We start from the raw sequence: 16,519 nt of genomic DNA, 5'->3' as shown, positions 1-16,519 counted from the left end.
TTATTTTAGTAGTTACTACAAAAAAAATTATCCCTCATTTTCCCTCAATTCAGAAAGAAATACTCTTCATAAAATATGCACATATCAAAGATAACTACCTTGAACAGAACACCAACTTATTTATATAGATACATCAAATGCTTTTTAAAAGACCTTACATGATTTTTAAAGGCTTCTTTGATTTAAGAAAATACAAGAAGTAAATTGGGAAATAAGCAAATACATTAAAAAGCTCATTTTCTTTCACATCGACAAATGAACTAAATATTTTTTAAAAGCAGAGAAGAAATCTCTTATTTTATGAAACCATAAAATGAGGTTTTGCTTGTGAGTCATCTTCTACAACCTAAGTAAAAAAATATTTGGGGCATATATTTAAAATGATGATGTGGTTCAGTCTTTAAATGAAAAAAAAGTCAATTATTTATCTTGTTGCATTGTCATATATCAAAGTCACATGAAATGTGATTACAATTCAGAAATATCGGTGCTGAAACATTACTTGTCACTTTAAAATATTCAGAGTAAGCTTATAGTTTTTATCCTATTTTTTATTACATATTTTTGAAAATTGATAATAATGGAGATGGGGTCACCATAACAACAGTTTATTAGTTAAATTGAATTAATGTATGTGCTTTAATTAAATATGCTAAAAAAGTCTTTGATTTCCTAAAATGTACATTACTCATGACAGCATTTGGAAATTTTAAATTTCAAAAACTTAGTCCAATGACTAAAAATACATTATAAATATGACAATAACTCCATCCACAAGCAAATTAATTTCATTTTACCTTATTTTTATTTTAGTTCTTCATTAAAGTTTTGACTAAAATAGAAAATCACAGTGCCTACTACATAGTTGGTGAACACAAAAAATAATTTTAACTGTTTCCTGAAACACTAATACAGTTCTGTAATATTTTAATGACCTTTCTGAACATTCTAAGCAACTCTTGTAAGAAAGCAAAATTGATATACAGTGTGGTTAAATTTTTCGTAATTTATTTTGATTGAAAAGTACCAGTGCATATATAGTTTACTTTAAATATTAACAATCTACTTTATTTTTCAAAAATTCTTGGAAATCTTTTTTATTGTGTAAACTTAAGATGTACATGTTTTAATATACATATACATAGTGAAGTATAATGATCTACTTTTAAAGTCTACAATTAATGTTTACTTATAATTAAATATGATTAATTTAGCCAGTTGTCTCCTGGTAGTATCTCCAGTAATAGAAAATTATCATAAACCAATATATCTTGATTGCAACAGCCTGTACCTTTATTGTCTGTTCAGATTCTTTTCACATCAGGTCTATAATGAAAAGCTAAGTCACACATAGAGGTATTAGAAGACACACAAAGGGGCCACTGTTCCCTGGAACAAATCAAATTTTCAATAACTCATAGGTAATTTGAGGACTTCCCTTATATAATCCCCCAACAAACAATTAAATTCTATAGATTTTTCATCTAACAGTCCAGTAAGGGTTTCTTAATATACATAACCCATAAAATAAATTAAAAGTAAATCGAAGTATATGTTTAAAGTCCTTGATTCATGAAGAAACCAGTTGGAAAACGCTGAAGTCCGAATTAATGTCAAATATTTATACTGTTGGGTTTGGCAGCAGAGGTGGGTTCTCAGGAGAGAAAGCACATTCCAAATAATGTTTTCTATTCTCCTCTCAACCCCACTCATAAAATGCCTTTCTGTTACACAGTAGGATCACTGCTTGATTAATAAACACAAGCTGATGTTTAACGTTAACTGGTAGTACATAGAGACAAGAATTATCACTCATCTTTACTTAAAAACAAAACTTAAGCAAGATGCTTAGGCAGAGGTACTTCTGCACCGGAATCCTTAGCATTTCGCAAAGGAAACAAACCTAAGAATGTGATTGAAATGGGGAATCGGAGAACAAATGGGCACATAACACAGGAAAGCTCAGAGGGGGCTGTCTCCAAAACAGAGTAAACCAGTTGTGTGGACAGTGATGCTGGCATAGCTCAGGGATATGCCAAGCCCCGATCTGTTTGCTATTTTTTGCTGATACTGGGAGCCTAACTGAAGAAAGGGGACTTTGAGGAGCCTAACATTGGCTTCTCTTTATTTAATGCGCCCTTAACCAAGCGGAATTCGCTCTATGCCAAATCCAGTGAGGAGCCTTCCACCCCGAATCTGATCTATCTGCCTTAAATCTGTGAGTTTTCACCGAGATCTCAAACCCCGGATGCCAAGAGAGGAGATCAATGCCAACACGAGATTGCATGCTCCTCTGACTTTTGTTTGCTTGGGTTTTCATTTTAGACAGACACTCTTATCCTCATTACAGAGCCTAGAAAGATTGCGAATAGCCCGATCCCTCATCAAGACAGCCCCAATCACAGCCACACAGAGTGTAAAGAAACCCAACTCTGTTCCCAGGGTCATGTCACAGAGCCGCATCTCCGCGGGTGACCGCCTAGACCTTTCCTTACGTTGAACTGTTTGTGCGCGGAGCAAGGGGAAAAGCATCTCTTTCAATTCCTCCCGAGGCCACTCTTTCTTTATGGACCCACCTGCATGGGCGCTTCGTGTCTCATTGTTGGCAAATGTCCTTTCTCTCTGGCTAGGACCGCACTGGTCTGGGCTTCCGGTCAAGCGTGCACAGTCCGCGCGCTCCACGCTCCACACTCTGCACTCTTGGGGTTCGCTAACCGGCTCCAACATCAGCACTGGAGCTGTCCTCTCCTGGCGCCGCACACGCGTACTGCCGGGGAGCCCCGTGCGCTCCTGGGAGCTGTAGTCTCGCCCTCCGGGTGTTCCCGGCAAACCGTCGAGCGGTGAACTACAACTCCCGGCAAGCAAGCGAACCCTTAAACAGGCTGGATCCGCCAGTTGGGCTCGGCCGCGGAGCCTCCGTACTCCTTTCGAAACGCTCCTCGGTTACCTCTCCCAGTCTCCCCTGCTCTTTTCCTCGCTAGGGGCAGGCGAATGTGACCCCAGCTTATCTCAGCTGGAGATTTTTCTTTGCTAACTATCGCCTTCGGGAGTGGACTGTGATTTTCTGATTAGGAAACGACACTACCTTGTGCTAATTTCCAATGCAAACGAAGCCAGAGCTGGTCTCTGGGACTCTCCGCCCTACCCCCTCCCCATCCGAATCGGGAAAGTTTCTACGTTTCCTTAGGCAGAGTGGGGCAGTTTTACAATTTCATTCAGCAAACGTCGGGGAGAAAGACGATTAATGGTTCACACATAAGGAAAGTGGTTTATCCGCATAATTGCATTGAGAAGTCGCGCGCGTACATAGTCACACACACAACCCGCACACCGAAGTGCGTGAAAGCGAGATTTCTGGCTAAGCACCCCAAGGAACTCCTTTCGCCTGCTTACCTTTCCATACAGCTCCATTACAACTCGAGGCTCGGAAATTCTCAAGTGCCCTCGCTACAAAGGAGGTTAGGGCTCTACGTAGGAAGCGGGGCTAAAATGAAAAGGCAGAACACAATAGAAGGGGTAGGGGTGGCGTCTGGCGGAAAGAAAAAGGAGGGATGTGGAGAAGACAGCTGATTTAGATGGAGGGCTTCTTTCCTCTGGAGGGAAAGCGTGGAATCTTCAAGCGGCGGCTGCAGAGAAAGGGCTGAGTCTCTTAGGAAGTGCCGGGGGCGCGATAGCGCTGGCTAGCCCCTCCCCAGGCCCTCCCCCAGGCACCTTCCGCAGTCATTAGCGCGCACACACAGCCGCTGGCCGCAGGCTGCAGAGCTGATAGGGCACTGGGTTATTTACCCAGAGCAAGCCACATAAAATGAACACATTCATCACCGGAACCCAAAAGCACCGTCACAGAATGAGATGGGAGACCTCTATTAAGTTATCCTATCCTTTATTTAACACAAAGTCATTCCTTATATTACAACTATACTCCTCCCAGATTAGTTCAAAAAATGGTTTTAAAATCTAGGAACTGTACTTTTGTTAGACTTATCCTTTTCCTGTCAGCTGACTGATAGGTATGACTATCCATGTCCTCTGTAACTATCTAGAGACAGCCCTCTCTTCTTAAAAGTAAACCTTGTTCATCCAGCAAATGAGCCCTGTCTTGGCATGAAGTCAAAATTATAACGGAGGCAGAGTGAAAAAGGAATGAGTGTGACATTGGCATGGAGGTATGGAAGGAATAACTTGAATCAGCTTTAAACTTCATTGCAGCAGTAGAACAGAGGTTCTGAAACTTAAATGTACTTGAAAATCTGTTGAGACGGAGGTTAAAGTTAAAATTTTTAAGCCACAGGTAGAGATTGATTCACTAGATCTTTTGAGAGGTCTGGAAATTAGCATTTTAAATAAACACTCCAGCAATTCTGATGCAAGTGGTTCCCTTGCCATAATTTGAGAAACATTGTCTTGAAAGAATCTATGTGTAACACTTTTTCAAAGGTGCAAACCTCAAAAATGTCACGATATGGACTCAATAATGCAAGTCTAATATTGGGAACCTACCATATTCAATATTTCCAATAATTTTAGTTGATTGTATTATTTAACAACTCTATAACCTGTCTTCTAATCTTGAAATTAGTGAGAATGTAATGCAATATCACCTAGGTAAGTAGTTTTTATAACTATTCAGAAAATACATTTAAGCCAGGTGTGGTGGAGTGTGCCTGCAGTTATAGTTACCCTAAAGGCTGAGTCGGGAGGATCATTTGAACCTAGAAATTCGAGGCCAGCCTAGGCAACATAGTGAGACACTCCCATCTGAAAAAAAAAAAAAAAAAAGAAAAGGCATACATTTAAAAACATAAACCTCATAGTTGAGAGTAGTGTGATGCTTAGAGAAGTTTCTTGTAAATTAGCTAATAACCAAATGGAAAGTTAAAAGGAAATCCAATACCAATACGTATCAGAGTAGCAACTTATTAGAAGCATGAATTCTGCAATTTTCAAAATTAAGATGTATCTAAAGATACATCTCTTTAAAAATTGTTTTCAACAGAAATGCCAACAAAATAATCCTGACATTTAAATGTATAGAATTGTTTGGCATTTAATAATATTTGCTTAGCTACTTAGAGCCTGCCTTTCTTCAGAACAACTTCCTATGTTTTTTGTACTGTCATCACTTTCTGAAATTCTCAGAATTCAGTCTGATATAGAACATATTTAAACATTATAAATATTTATCTTGCAAAATTACTGTTCTTTGAGAAGTTTATCCCTTCTCAACATTTCACTAAAATTATATATATCTTCAGATTTTTTAGTATGTCTTTTATTTGTGGAAGAACCCATGAAAGTTTAGTTTAAAGCTGGAGTTTTTAAAAAACATTGGGGGGAACTTAATTTTGTCCTGTTAATAGTGTCTTAGTTGAGAATTTAAGGTGTGCAAAGAGGAAAACAAATCTAGTCAGGAGTCAGATAAACCAAGAAAAGTGGACTGATGCTGACTATCTAAAATCAGAGCAGGAGCACTGTAGCTTTGCTTGAAATCAGGCCACCATCCACGAATTTCATTCCTAAGGTCATTAAATGGCTGCTTGAGCTCCAACTCTTACATCCACATTCCAGCTAGTGGGAAGGTAAAAAGGTGAAGGGCATTTCTCCATCACTTTGTGTACACCATAGCTCTTACATTCCAGTTCCTAGAACTTAATCTTATGACCATACCTTTTACAAAGGAGGCTGAAAAATGTAATCTTTATTCGGAGTGGACATGTGCCCAGTTGAAAATCACAAATTCTGTTACAAACGGGTTTTCACTGCGTTGGCCAGGCTGGTCTCAAACTCCTGGCCACAAGTGATCCTCCCTCCTCAGCCTCCCAAAGTGCCAGGATCACAGGCATGAGCCACCGCACGTGGCCCTTCCATAGAATTTTAAAAAGACTAATACAATAAGAAGGGATCTTACAGATAATGTAGCTCCATTCTTCCCTTTTCTGAGTACAAAATTAGATCCCAGAAAAGTGAAATAACCTACCTAAAGCCCCACAAGTCATCCAGTGCTGTTACAAATATTGGAAAAAGACAACTATTTCGAGAGTATATTGCAATTCATTAATATAATCAAATTTTAAGCGTATCAACTATTTTCATTATAGTTAGGGTTATCTATTATAATTTCAAATGAGGAGGGTGAAAAAGACAAGACACCATCTTCATCCTTAAGGGGACTACAAACTAATTCTGGAGACCAGATAGATAAATAGGTAATGTAACAATAATAAAAAACATCAGTGGCAGAACAGTGCCTGATTAACTGCCTGTCCACTCTTATCAGTAACTGCTTTAAAGAGTTATAGGAAGGAGTAATCAGATCACTGATATTCTCTGGGAAAGTACATTGTACCCCTAAATATGTTTAAAAAGATCATCTGATTATAAATGTAGAATGAGAGACATTGACTAGAAGATCTTCCAAGGAACCTAAATATCATTTTGTTCTTCTTTCTTAATTTGCAGATAAAGAAATAAAGACCCAAAGATGAGTAATGACTCACATAGTATCACACTAATTACCAACAGAGACAGAACTAATATACAATTCATGTGACTTCCAGTCCAGAGTTCTTTGTAAAAATATAATATTTCAACAATCACTACTTTGGACATGAACCCTTATTTGCTGTCTCATAATTTGACCATACTTTTACTAAGAAATCGTTAAAATTACCAAACATTAAATTATAAGTCAAATACCTCATTTAGAAAGATATGCAATCTGATAGTTATCTCTCCTTTGCTGGTTGAGAAACAGGATATAAGATCTAAGGATAATTGATTATACTTTCTTCTTCAAATAAGGTGCTGGAAAATATTTTAAATTTTTTTCATTATTATTATACTTTAAATTTTAGGGTACATGTGCACAACGTGCAGGTTTGTTACATATGTATACATGTGCCATGTTGGTGTGCTGCACCCATTAACTCATCATTTAGCATTAGGTATATCTCCTAATCCAATCCCTCCCCCCTCTCCCACCCCACAACACTCCCCAGTGTGCGATGTTCCCCTTCCTGTGTCCATGTGTTCTCATTGTTCAGTTCTCACCTATGAGTGAGAACATGTGGTGTTTGGTTTTTTGTCCATGTGATAGTTTGCTGAGAATGATGGTTTCCAGCTTCATCCATGTCCATACAAAGGACATGAACTCATCATTTTTTATGGCTGCATAGTATTCCATGGTGTATATGTGCCACATTTTCTTAATCCAGTCTATCATTGTTGGACATTTGGGTTGGTTCCAAGTCTTTGCTATTGTGAATAGTGCTGCAATAAACATACGTGTGCATGTATTTTTATAGCAGCATGATTTACAATCCTTTCGGTATATACCCAATAATGGGATGGCTGGGACAAATGGTATTTCTAGTTCTAGATCCCTGAGGAATCGCCACACTGACTTCCACAATGGTTGAACTACTTTACAGTCCCACCAACAGTGTAAAAGTGCCCTATTTCTCCACATCCTCTCCAGCACCTGTTGTTTCCTGACTTTTTAATGATTGCCATTCTAACTGGTGTGAGATGGTATCTCATTGTGGTTTTGATTTGCATTTCTCTGATGGCCGGTGATGATGAGCATTTTTTCATGTGTCTGTTGGCTGCACAAATGTCTTCTTTTGAGAAGTGTCTGTTCATATACTTCGCCCACTTTTTGATGGGGTTGTTTGGTTTTTTCTTGTAAATTTGTTTGAGTTCTTTGTAGATTGTGGATATTAGCCCTTTGTCAGATGAGTAGGTTGCAAAAATTTTCGCCCATTCTGTGGGTTGCCTGTTCACTCCAATGGTGCTTTCTTTTGCTGTGCAGAAGCTCTTTAGTTTAATGAGATCCCATTTGTCAATTTTGGCTTTTGTTGCCATTGCTTTTGGTGTTTTAGACAATGAAGTCCTTGCCCATGCCTATGTCCTGAATGGTATTGCCTAGGTTTTCTTCTAGGGTTTTTATGGTTTTAGGTCTAACATGTAAGTCTTTAATCCATCTTGAATTAATTTTTGTATAAGGTGTAAGGAAGGGATCCAGTTTCAGCTTTCTCCATATGGCTAGCCAGTTTTCCCAGCACCATTTATTAAATAGGGAATCCTTTCCCCATTTCTTGTTTTTCTCAGGTTTGTCAAAGATCAGATAGTTGTAGATATGTGGCATTATTTCTGATGTCTCTGTTCTGTTCCATTGATCTATATCTCTGTTTTGGTACGAGTACCATGCTGTTTTGGTTACTGTAGCCTTGTAGTATAGTTCGAAGTCAGGTAGCTTGATGCCTCCAGCTTTGTTCTTTTCGCTTAGGATTGACTTGGCAATGTGGGCTCTTTTTTGGTTCCATATGAACTTTAAAGTAGTTTTTTCCAATTCTGTGAAGAAAGTCATTGGTAGCTTGATGAGGATGGCATTGAATCTATAAATTACCTTGGGCAGTATGGCCATTTTCACGATATTGATTCTTCCTATCCATGAGCATGGAATGTTCTTCCATTTGTTTGTATCCTCTTTTATTTCATTGAGCAGTGGTTTGTAGTTCTTGAAGAGGTCCTTCACATCCCTTGTAAGTTGGATTCCTAGGTATTTTATTTTCTTTGAAGCAATTGTGAATGGGAATTCACTCATGATTTGGCTCTCTGTTTGTCTGTTATTGGTGTATAAGAATGCTTGTGAGTTTCGCACATTGATTTTGTATCCTGAGACTTTGCTGAAGTTGCTTATCAGCTTAAGGAGATTTTAGGCTGAGATGATGGGGTTTTCTATATACACAGTCATGTCATCTGCAAACAGGGACAATTTGACTTCCTCTTTTCCTAATTGAATGCCCTTTATTTCCTTCTCCTGCCTGATTGCCCTGGCCAGAACTTCCAACACTATGTTGAATAGGAGTGGTGAGAGAGGACATCCCTGTCTTGTGCTGGTTTTCAAAGGGAATGCTTCCAGTTTTTGTCCATTCAGTATGATATTGGCTGTGGGTTTATCATAGATAGCTCTTATTATTTTGAGATACATCCCATCAATACCTAATTTATTGAGAGTTTTTAGCATGAAGGGTTGTTGAATTTCGTCAAACGCCTTTTCTGCATCTATTGAGATAATCATATGGTTTTTGTCTTTGGTTCTGTTTATATGCTGGATTACATTTATTGATTTTTGTATTTTGAACCAGCCTTACATCCCAGGGATGAAGCCCACTTGATCATGGTGGATAAGCTTTTTGATGTGCTGCGGATTCGGTTTGCCAGTATTTTATTGAGGATTTTTGCATCAATGTTCATCAAGGATATTGGTCTAAAATTCTCTTTTTTTGTTGTGTCTCTGCCAGGCTTTGGTATCAGGATGATGCTGGCCTCATAAAACGAGTTAGGGAGGATTCCCTCTTTTTCTATTGATTGGAATAGTTTCAGAAGGAATGGTACCAGCTCCTTCTTGTACCTCTGGTAGAATTCGGTTGTGAATCCATCTGGTCCTGGACTTTTTTTGGTTGGTAAGCTATTAATTATTGCCTCAATTTCAGAGCTTGTTATTGGTTTATTCAGAGATTCAACTTCTTCCTGGTTTAGTCTTGGGAGGGTGTATGTGTTGAGGAATTTATCCATTTCTTCTAGATTTTCTAGTTTATTTGCATAGAGGTGTTTGTAGTATTCTGTGATGGTAATTTGTATTTTTGTGGGATTGGTGGTGATATCCCCTTTGTCATTTTTTTATTGCGTCTATTTGATTCTTCTCTCTTTTCTTCTTTATTTGTCTTGCTAGCGGTCTATCAATTTTGTTGATCCTTTCAAAAAACCAGCTCCTGGATTCATTAATTTTTTGAAGGGTTTTTTGTGTCTCTATTTCCTTCAGTTCTGCTCTGATCTTAGTTATTTCTTGCCTTCTGCTAGCTTTTGAATGTATTTGCTCTTGCTTATGTAGTTCTTTTAATTGTGATGTTAGGATGTCAATTTTAGATCTTTCCTGCTTTCTCTTGTGGGCATTTAGTGCTATAAATTTCCCTCTACACACTGCTTTGAATGCGTCCCAGAGATTCTGGTATGTTGTGTCTTTGTTCTCATTGGTTTCAAAGAACATCTTTATTTCTGCCTTCATTTCGTTATGTACCCAGTAGTCATTCAGGAGCAGGTTGTTCAGTTTCCATGTAGTTGAGTGGTTTTGAGAGAGTTTCTTAATCCTGAGTTCTAGTTTGGTTGCACTGTGGTCTGAGAGATAGTTTGTTATAATTTCTGTTCTTTTACGTTTGCTGAGGAGAGCTTTACTTCCAACTATGTGGTCAATTTTGGAATAGATGTGGTGTGTTGCTGAAAAGAATGTATATTCTGTTGATTTGGGGTGGAGAGTTTTGTAGATGTCTATTAGGTCTGCTTGGTGCAGAGCTGAGTTCAATTCCTGGATATCCTTGTTAACTTTCTGTCTCGTTGATCTATCTAATGTTGACAGTGGGGTGTTAAATTTTCCTATTATTGTTGTGTGGGAGTGTAAGTCTCTAGGTCACTAAGGACTTGCTTTATGAATCTGGGTGCTCCTGTATTGGGTGCATATATATTTAGGATGGTTAGCTTTTCCTGTTGAATTGATCCTTTTACCATTATGTAATGGCCTTCTTTGTCTCTTTTGATCTTTGTTGGTTTAAAGTCTGTTTTATCCGAGACTAGGATTGCAACCCCTGCCTTTTTTTGTTTTCCATTTGCTTGTTAGATCTTCCTCCATTCCTTTATTTTGAGCCTATGTGTGTCTCTGCATGTGAGATGGGTTTCCTGAATACAGCACACTGATGGGTCTTGACTCTTTATCCAATTTGCCAGTCTGTGTCTTTTAATTGGAGCATTTATCCCATTTACATTTAAGGTTAGTATTGTTATGTGTGAATTTGATCCTGTCATTATGATGTTAGCTGGTTATTTTGCTCGTTAGTTGATGCAGTTTCTTCCTAGCCTTGATGGTCTTCACAATTTGGCATGTTTTTGCAGTGGCTGGTACCGGTTGTTCCTTTCCATGTTTAGTGCTTCCTTCAGGAGCTCTTTTAGGGCATGCCTGGTGGTGACAAATTCTCTCAGCATTTGCTTGTCTGTATTTTATTTCTCCTTCACTTATGAAGCTTAGTTTGGCTGGGTATGAAATTCTGGGTTGAAAATTCTTTTCTTTAAGAATGTTGAATATTAGCCCCCATTCTCTTCTGGCTTGTAGGGTTTCTGCTGAGAGATCAGCTGTTAGTCTGATGGGCTTCCCTTTGTGGGTAACCCGACCTTTCTCTCTGGCTGCTCTTAACATTTTTTCCTTCATTTCAACTTTGGTGAATCTGACAATTGTGTCTTGGAGTTGCTCATCTCGAGGAGTATCTTTGTGACATTCTCTATATTTCCTATATTTGAATGTTGGCCTTCCTTGCTAGATTGGGGAAGTTCTCCTGGATAATATCCTGCAGAGTGTTTTCCAACTTGGTTCCATTCTCCCCGTCACTTTCAGGTACACCAATCAGACGTAGATTTGGTCTTTTCACATAGTCCTGTATTTCTTGGAGGCTTTGTTCATTTCTTTTTATTCTTTTTTCTCTAAACTTCTCTTCATGCTTCATTTCATTCATTTCATCTTCCATCGCTGATACCCTTTCTTCCAGTTGAGCGCATCAGTTACTGAGGCTTGTGCATTCATCATGTAGTTCTTGTGCCGTGGTTTTGAGCTCCATCAGGTCCTTTAAGGACTTCTCTGCATTGGTTACTCTAGTTATCCATTTGTCTAATTTTTTTTCAAAGTTTTTAACTTCTTTGCCATTGGTTCAAACTTCCTCCTTTAGCTCAGAGTAGTTTGATCTTCTGAAGCCTTCCTTTCTCAACTTGTCAAAGTCATTCTCTGTCCAGCTTTGTTCTGTTGCTGGTGAGGAGCTGCGTTCCTTTGGAGGAGGAGAGGCACTCTGATTTTTATAGTTTCCGGTTTTTTTGCTCTGTTTTTTCCCCATCTTTGTGGTTTTATCTACCTTTGGTCTTTGATGATGGTAATGTACGGATGGGTTTTTGGTGTAGATGTCCTTTCTGTTTGTTAGTGTTCCTTCTAACTGTCAGGACCCTCAGCTGCAGGTCTGTTGGAGTTTACTGGAGGTCCACTCCAGATGCTGTTTGCCTGGGTATCAGCAGCGGTGGCTGCAGAACAGCGGATATTGGTGAATCTCAAATGTTGCTGTCTGATTGTTCCTCTGGAAGTTTTGTCTCAGAGGAGTACCCGGCCGTGTGAGGTGTCAGTCCGCCCCTACTGGGGGGTGCCTCCCAGTTATGCTACTCGGGGTTCAGGGAACCACTTGAGGAGGCAGTCTGCCCACTTTCAGATCTCAAGCTGCATGCTGGGAGAATCACTACTGTCTTGAAAGCTGTCAGACAGGGACATTTAAGCCTGCAGAGGTTACTGCTGTCTTTTGTTTGTCTGTGCCCTGCCCCAGAGGTGGAGCCTACAGAGGCAGGCAGGCCTCCTTGAGCTGTGGTGGGCTTCCTGGCTGCTTTGTTCAAGTAGTTCGAGCTTCCTGGCCGCTTTGTTTACCTACTCAAGCATGAGCAATGGCGGGCGCCCCTCCCCCAGCCTTGCTGCTGCCTTGCAGTTTGATCTCAGACTGCTGTGCTAGCAATGCGCGAGGCTCCGTGGGCGTAGGACCCTCCGAGCCAGGTGCGGGATATAATCTCCTGGTGTGCGGTTTGTTAAGCCCATTAGAAAAGTGCAGTATTAGGGTGGGAGTGACCTGATTTTCCAGGTGCCGTCAGTCACCTCTTTTTTTGACTAGGAAAGGGAATTCCCTGACCCCTTGTGCTTCCCGGGTGAGGCGATGCTCACTCACGGTGTGCTGCACCCACTGTCCTGCACTGACTGTCCAGCACTCCCCAGTGAGATGAACCTGGTACCTCAGTTGGAAATGCAGAAATCACCCATCTTCTGCGTCACTCATGCTGGGAGCTGTAAACCGGAGCTGTTCCTATTTGGCCGTCTTGGCTCCACCCCAATATTTTAAATTTTATTATTTAAAAATGTCAACAAGTTAATTCAGCTACAAACCAAAGTTTTATTATTTTTATAATTAAAATTAAATTTAACCCTACTATCCAGATTTTAAGATGGTCATAAAATCCAGTATCAACTGATTTGGCAGAAGTAACATAGGAGTTTGTCTCTTCTTTCTCCTTAGATGGCACAAGAACCCTGAAACATAGACTGGATGGGAAAATGGTAGATGCCAGGCATCTCTCTCATCTTTGATGGTTGTTAATATGGCTCTTTTCAGGTCAACATGGCTCATTCACATGCAGGTAGCTCCATTCACCTCATGCAAAGCTAAGCCACAGAGATCCTGATTGAAGTCCCAAGACCACAGGCACATAGTGTATCAGTTATCTTTGCTGTGCAACAAGCAACCTCAAAACTTAATGATTTAAACAACCACATTTTTAGTTCATGATTCTGTGGGTTGACAATTGGGCCTGGGCTTTGCCGAACAGCTCTTTCTGCCTTGATTTGTGTCATGTATGCATCTGTAGTCAGCTAGAAGTCAGTGAAACAGCTCTGCTTCTTGCAAATTGTCTGGCTGTTGGCTAGGGAATAGCACAGGAACAGTTATACATGTCTCTGATCTTCCAGTAGGGTATCTCAGATTTGCATACATGGTAGCTTTGTAGGGTTACATGGGAAAAATAAGAGACATACAAGGCCTCTTAGAGCTTAGATTCAGAACCAGCATAGCATAATTTCTGCTGCATTATTTTGGCCAAAAGCAGTCATAACTCAGCTCAGATTCAAAAGATGGAACAATAGACTTCAATTCTTGATGGAAGAAGCTTCAAAATCACATTCCAAAAAAACTTGGATACAGGAAGGTATGGAGAATGTGACCATTGTTGCAACCTACCACACTCAGGCAAGCATCCCCATGGAGGCTCTGCCACTTCAGAGGCTGTGCATTCTGATGAGCCCCTGCCTCTGCTGTTCTGAAAACCATAAATCTCACCACCTTCTTGGTTTCAGGGGTTCTATCAACCTCATAGGGCACCTCTTTAATCACAGTACATCTGCTGATTAATTTTCTTCTTGAGAAATACAGTTTAATTATTTACGTGGACCTAAACCTTTAGTAGCAAAGATGTATGTGGGAAATTCCCTCCAGCATACCATTCACAGTGGATTACTTCTCTTTCTGGCTGTTAGCTACATCAGGAGGGTAAGTCTTCCTGGACAGAAGGATCAGAAGCCTGGTCATCATTACTGCAAAAAGAGAATATCTTTCATTTTTCCGTGACCCCCTTACAGAAAAAAAAAAAGACTCGATCATTTCTCAATAGCCATCTGTCACAGTACATTTTCATTTAATCTTCTTAGCACAAAACTTATAAGAAACATGAGTTAGAATTATCAGTCATTCTCAAAACAAATTTTTATAAGCAATATTTTGTCCACAAAGGCATTATCTATGTCAAATAAATATGACCACTCACAACTTATTTTTTTTTCTATTTGTTCCTTTAGCTTGTTTATAGTCTGAGTATATATGTGTCTCTTAGAGAAGGATAGCATATCATTATAAAACACACATTTAATTCTAGTTGAAACAATTATAGTTGAAGTACACTTTTCTTTATACTGCCATGACTTTTGGAACATGCATTTTCTTGATTTATTAGGTAATGAACGCTACATAAAAAATAGTTTTCCTTTATAGTAACAAAAGCCTCTTCACATAGAAACTTATTAAACTCTTAAAAGTCACACTAAACACAAATTCCCTAGTACCATAGATGAATATCATGTCTTTAAGAAGGCCAGAGTAGAAGGAGAAGGAGAGTGTGAAAGTTGTGTTTATCTAAGACTTACTTTATACTAGGGGCTGTGCTAGACACTTCATATGGCTTAAATTAATGTTTACACTAGCAAGAAGTAATTATGATTGCCTTCTGTATTAATAGGAAAAGAGGGCATGGTCAAACTGGGTAATTTGTAGAGAATTTAATAAAGAGTCTATTTACCATTAGCAGCATTAGTGGAAACACGGAGGGCGAGTAGAGTACCCTGGGAATATAAGCAGCAGAGAACTAGTGAGAAGTTCTAGCCAGAAGGGTCAAAGCCATGAAAAACAGAATCTACTGAAAAGGCTGTTGAAAATGGAGTCTACAGTAGAAGGAAATTACCAACACTTCCACCCTCTGTCTCCTGCTAGCTCCCCATTGGCTGAACCCGATCAGAATCCAGAGCCTTGGAGCCTGTTGATGCAGTCCAGGCACTCAGCCTCCTGAGACAGAGCTGTGTGGAGTAGGGAGAAGGAGGCAAACCAGGAGACATCAGCATATTTCCCCTGTATCCCCCCATTTTAAAGATGATCAAGTTGAGAGTCAAAGAAAATAGCTTCAGGAGGTCACACAGGTAAAACAGAATGTAAAATCAGATCTTTCTTGTTCTCTTTGAATAATATGTGTTCACTACCCTATTGAGTTTGGTAAAGAGAAAATATGTATATATATTCATCATAAAGAGTATTTTCCAAACCAATTCCATCCCCCCCCCACCCCCACCTTTAACTTCCACATCCATATCATCACCAGGACTACCCAGTGAGGGATGGTTACGTTTATTATCACATTTTAATGGGACCCTTGAAGAACCTCTATATTTAATACCATTTCTCTTACACTGCTTTTATTTCCTAATATGAACAATTCCACTACTGTTTTAATTAATTGTCAACAAATATTTATTAACTACTTAATATGTACCACAGCTATTTTTTTTTGACACTGTAGAGGATACAGCTGATGTCTATATAGACATGATCTGTACCTTTAATTGGTTATACTCTTGTTTCTGTTTTTTGTTTCTTTTTTCTTTCTTTTTAAAGAATTATATGCTCCAGGAGACCAGGGATCATTTCTGACTTGTTCGCTACTTTTTAGCAGTACCTGGAAGAGTGCCTAGTACATAGTATATGCTCAAAAAATATTGTTGGCCTAATGAATAATAGTTTTAAAATACTGGAAATCAAATGTGATGAAACTTATAAATATGTGACACACACAGTGAGGAGTTTGGAGGTGCAGGAAGATGAAGGCCAGGAATAATTACAAAGACAGAGGAAGCTTTGTTGAAAATGGAGATACCCAGAGGAGTATTGAAGGGTGAATTGAGTTTAATAGATGTATGAGAGAAGACTTCAAAATGTTCATGGAAATATGGGATTAAGAGATAAAAATAAAAAATATGAAATTCATTTATCAACATAAACTTCATCAAATTCAATAAACTTTTGTAAGCTATGGTACCAGCCCTTTAGTTCATCCCTTAAGAACTAACGTTCCTGGAAGTCTAACCATGTTAATGCAATCATTTTTACATTATTAACTAAAATGGGTGCCTTTTAAAGCTTTTTTTAAGATTACGAGATACAAAGTAGTCAGGAGATCATATTAGGACTGCAATACGAATGCCTAAGGATTTCACATTCAGACTCTTACAAAGTCGCCCTTGTTTGATGAGAGAATGAGTAGGAGCATTGTTGTAATGGAGAAGGACTATTTGGTGAAG

General features: G+C 39.0%; 1 protein-coding gene across 2 annotated transcripts in view; it reads right to left on the bottom strand.

The window, feature by feature from the left end:
- Positions 1 to 3,751, bottom strand: part of RAB3C (RAB3C, member RAS oncogene family) — a 290,956-nt gene extending 287,205 nt beyond the window's left edge. The window contains exon 1 of one of the 2 annotated variants that reach the window (XM_054489820.2): positions 3,394 to 3,751. In XM_054489820.2, the coding sequence (XP_054345795.1) occupies positions 3,394 to 3,411 (18 nt within the window). In that variant the 5' untranslated portion in view covers positions 3,412 to 3,751. Of the gene's footprint in view, positions 1 to 2,576; positions 2,773 to 3,393 lie in introns of those variants that run through there. The other variant, XM_054489821.2, reaches the window with a different exon arrangement.
- Positions 3,752 to 16,519: the final 12,768 nt, after the last annotated feature.

This window comes from Pongo pygmaeus, chromosome 4 (genome assembly GCF_028885625.2).
Source record: "Pongo pygmaeus isolate AG05252 chromosome 4, NHGRI_mPonPyg2-v2.0_pri, whole genome shotgun sequence".
NCBI lineage: Eukaryota > Metazoa > Chordata > Mammalia > Primates > Hominidae > Pongo > Pongo pygmaeus.
The sequence above is the reverse complement of the archived record's forward strand: the minus strand, read 5'-3'. Positions and strand labels throughout refer to the sequence as shown.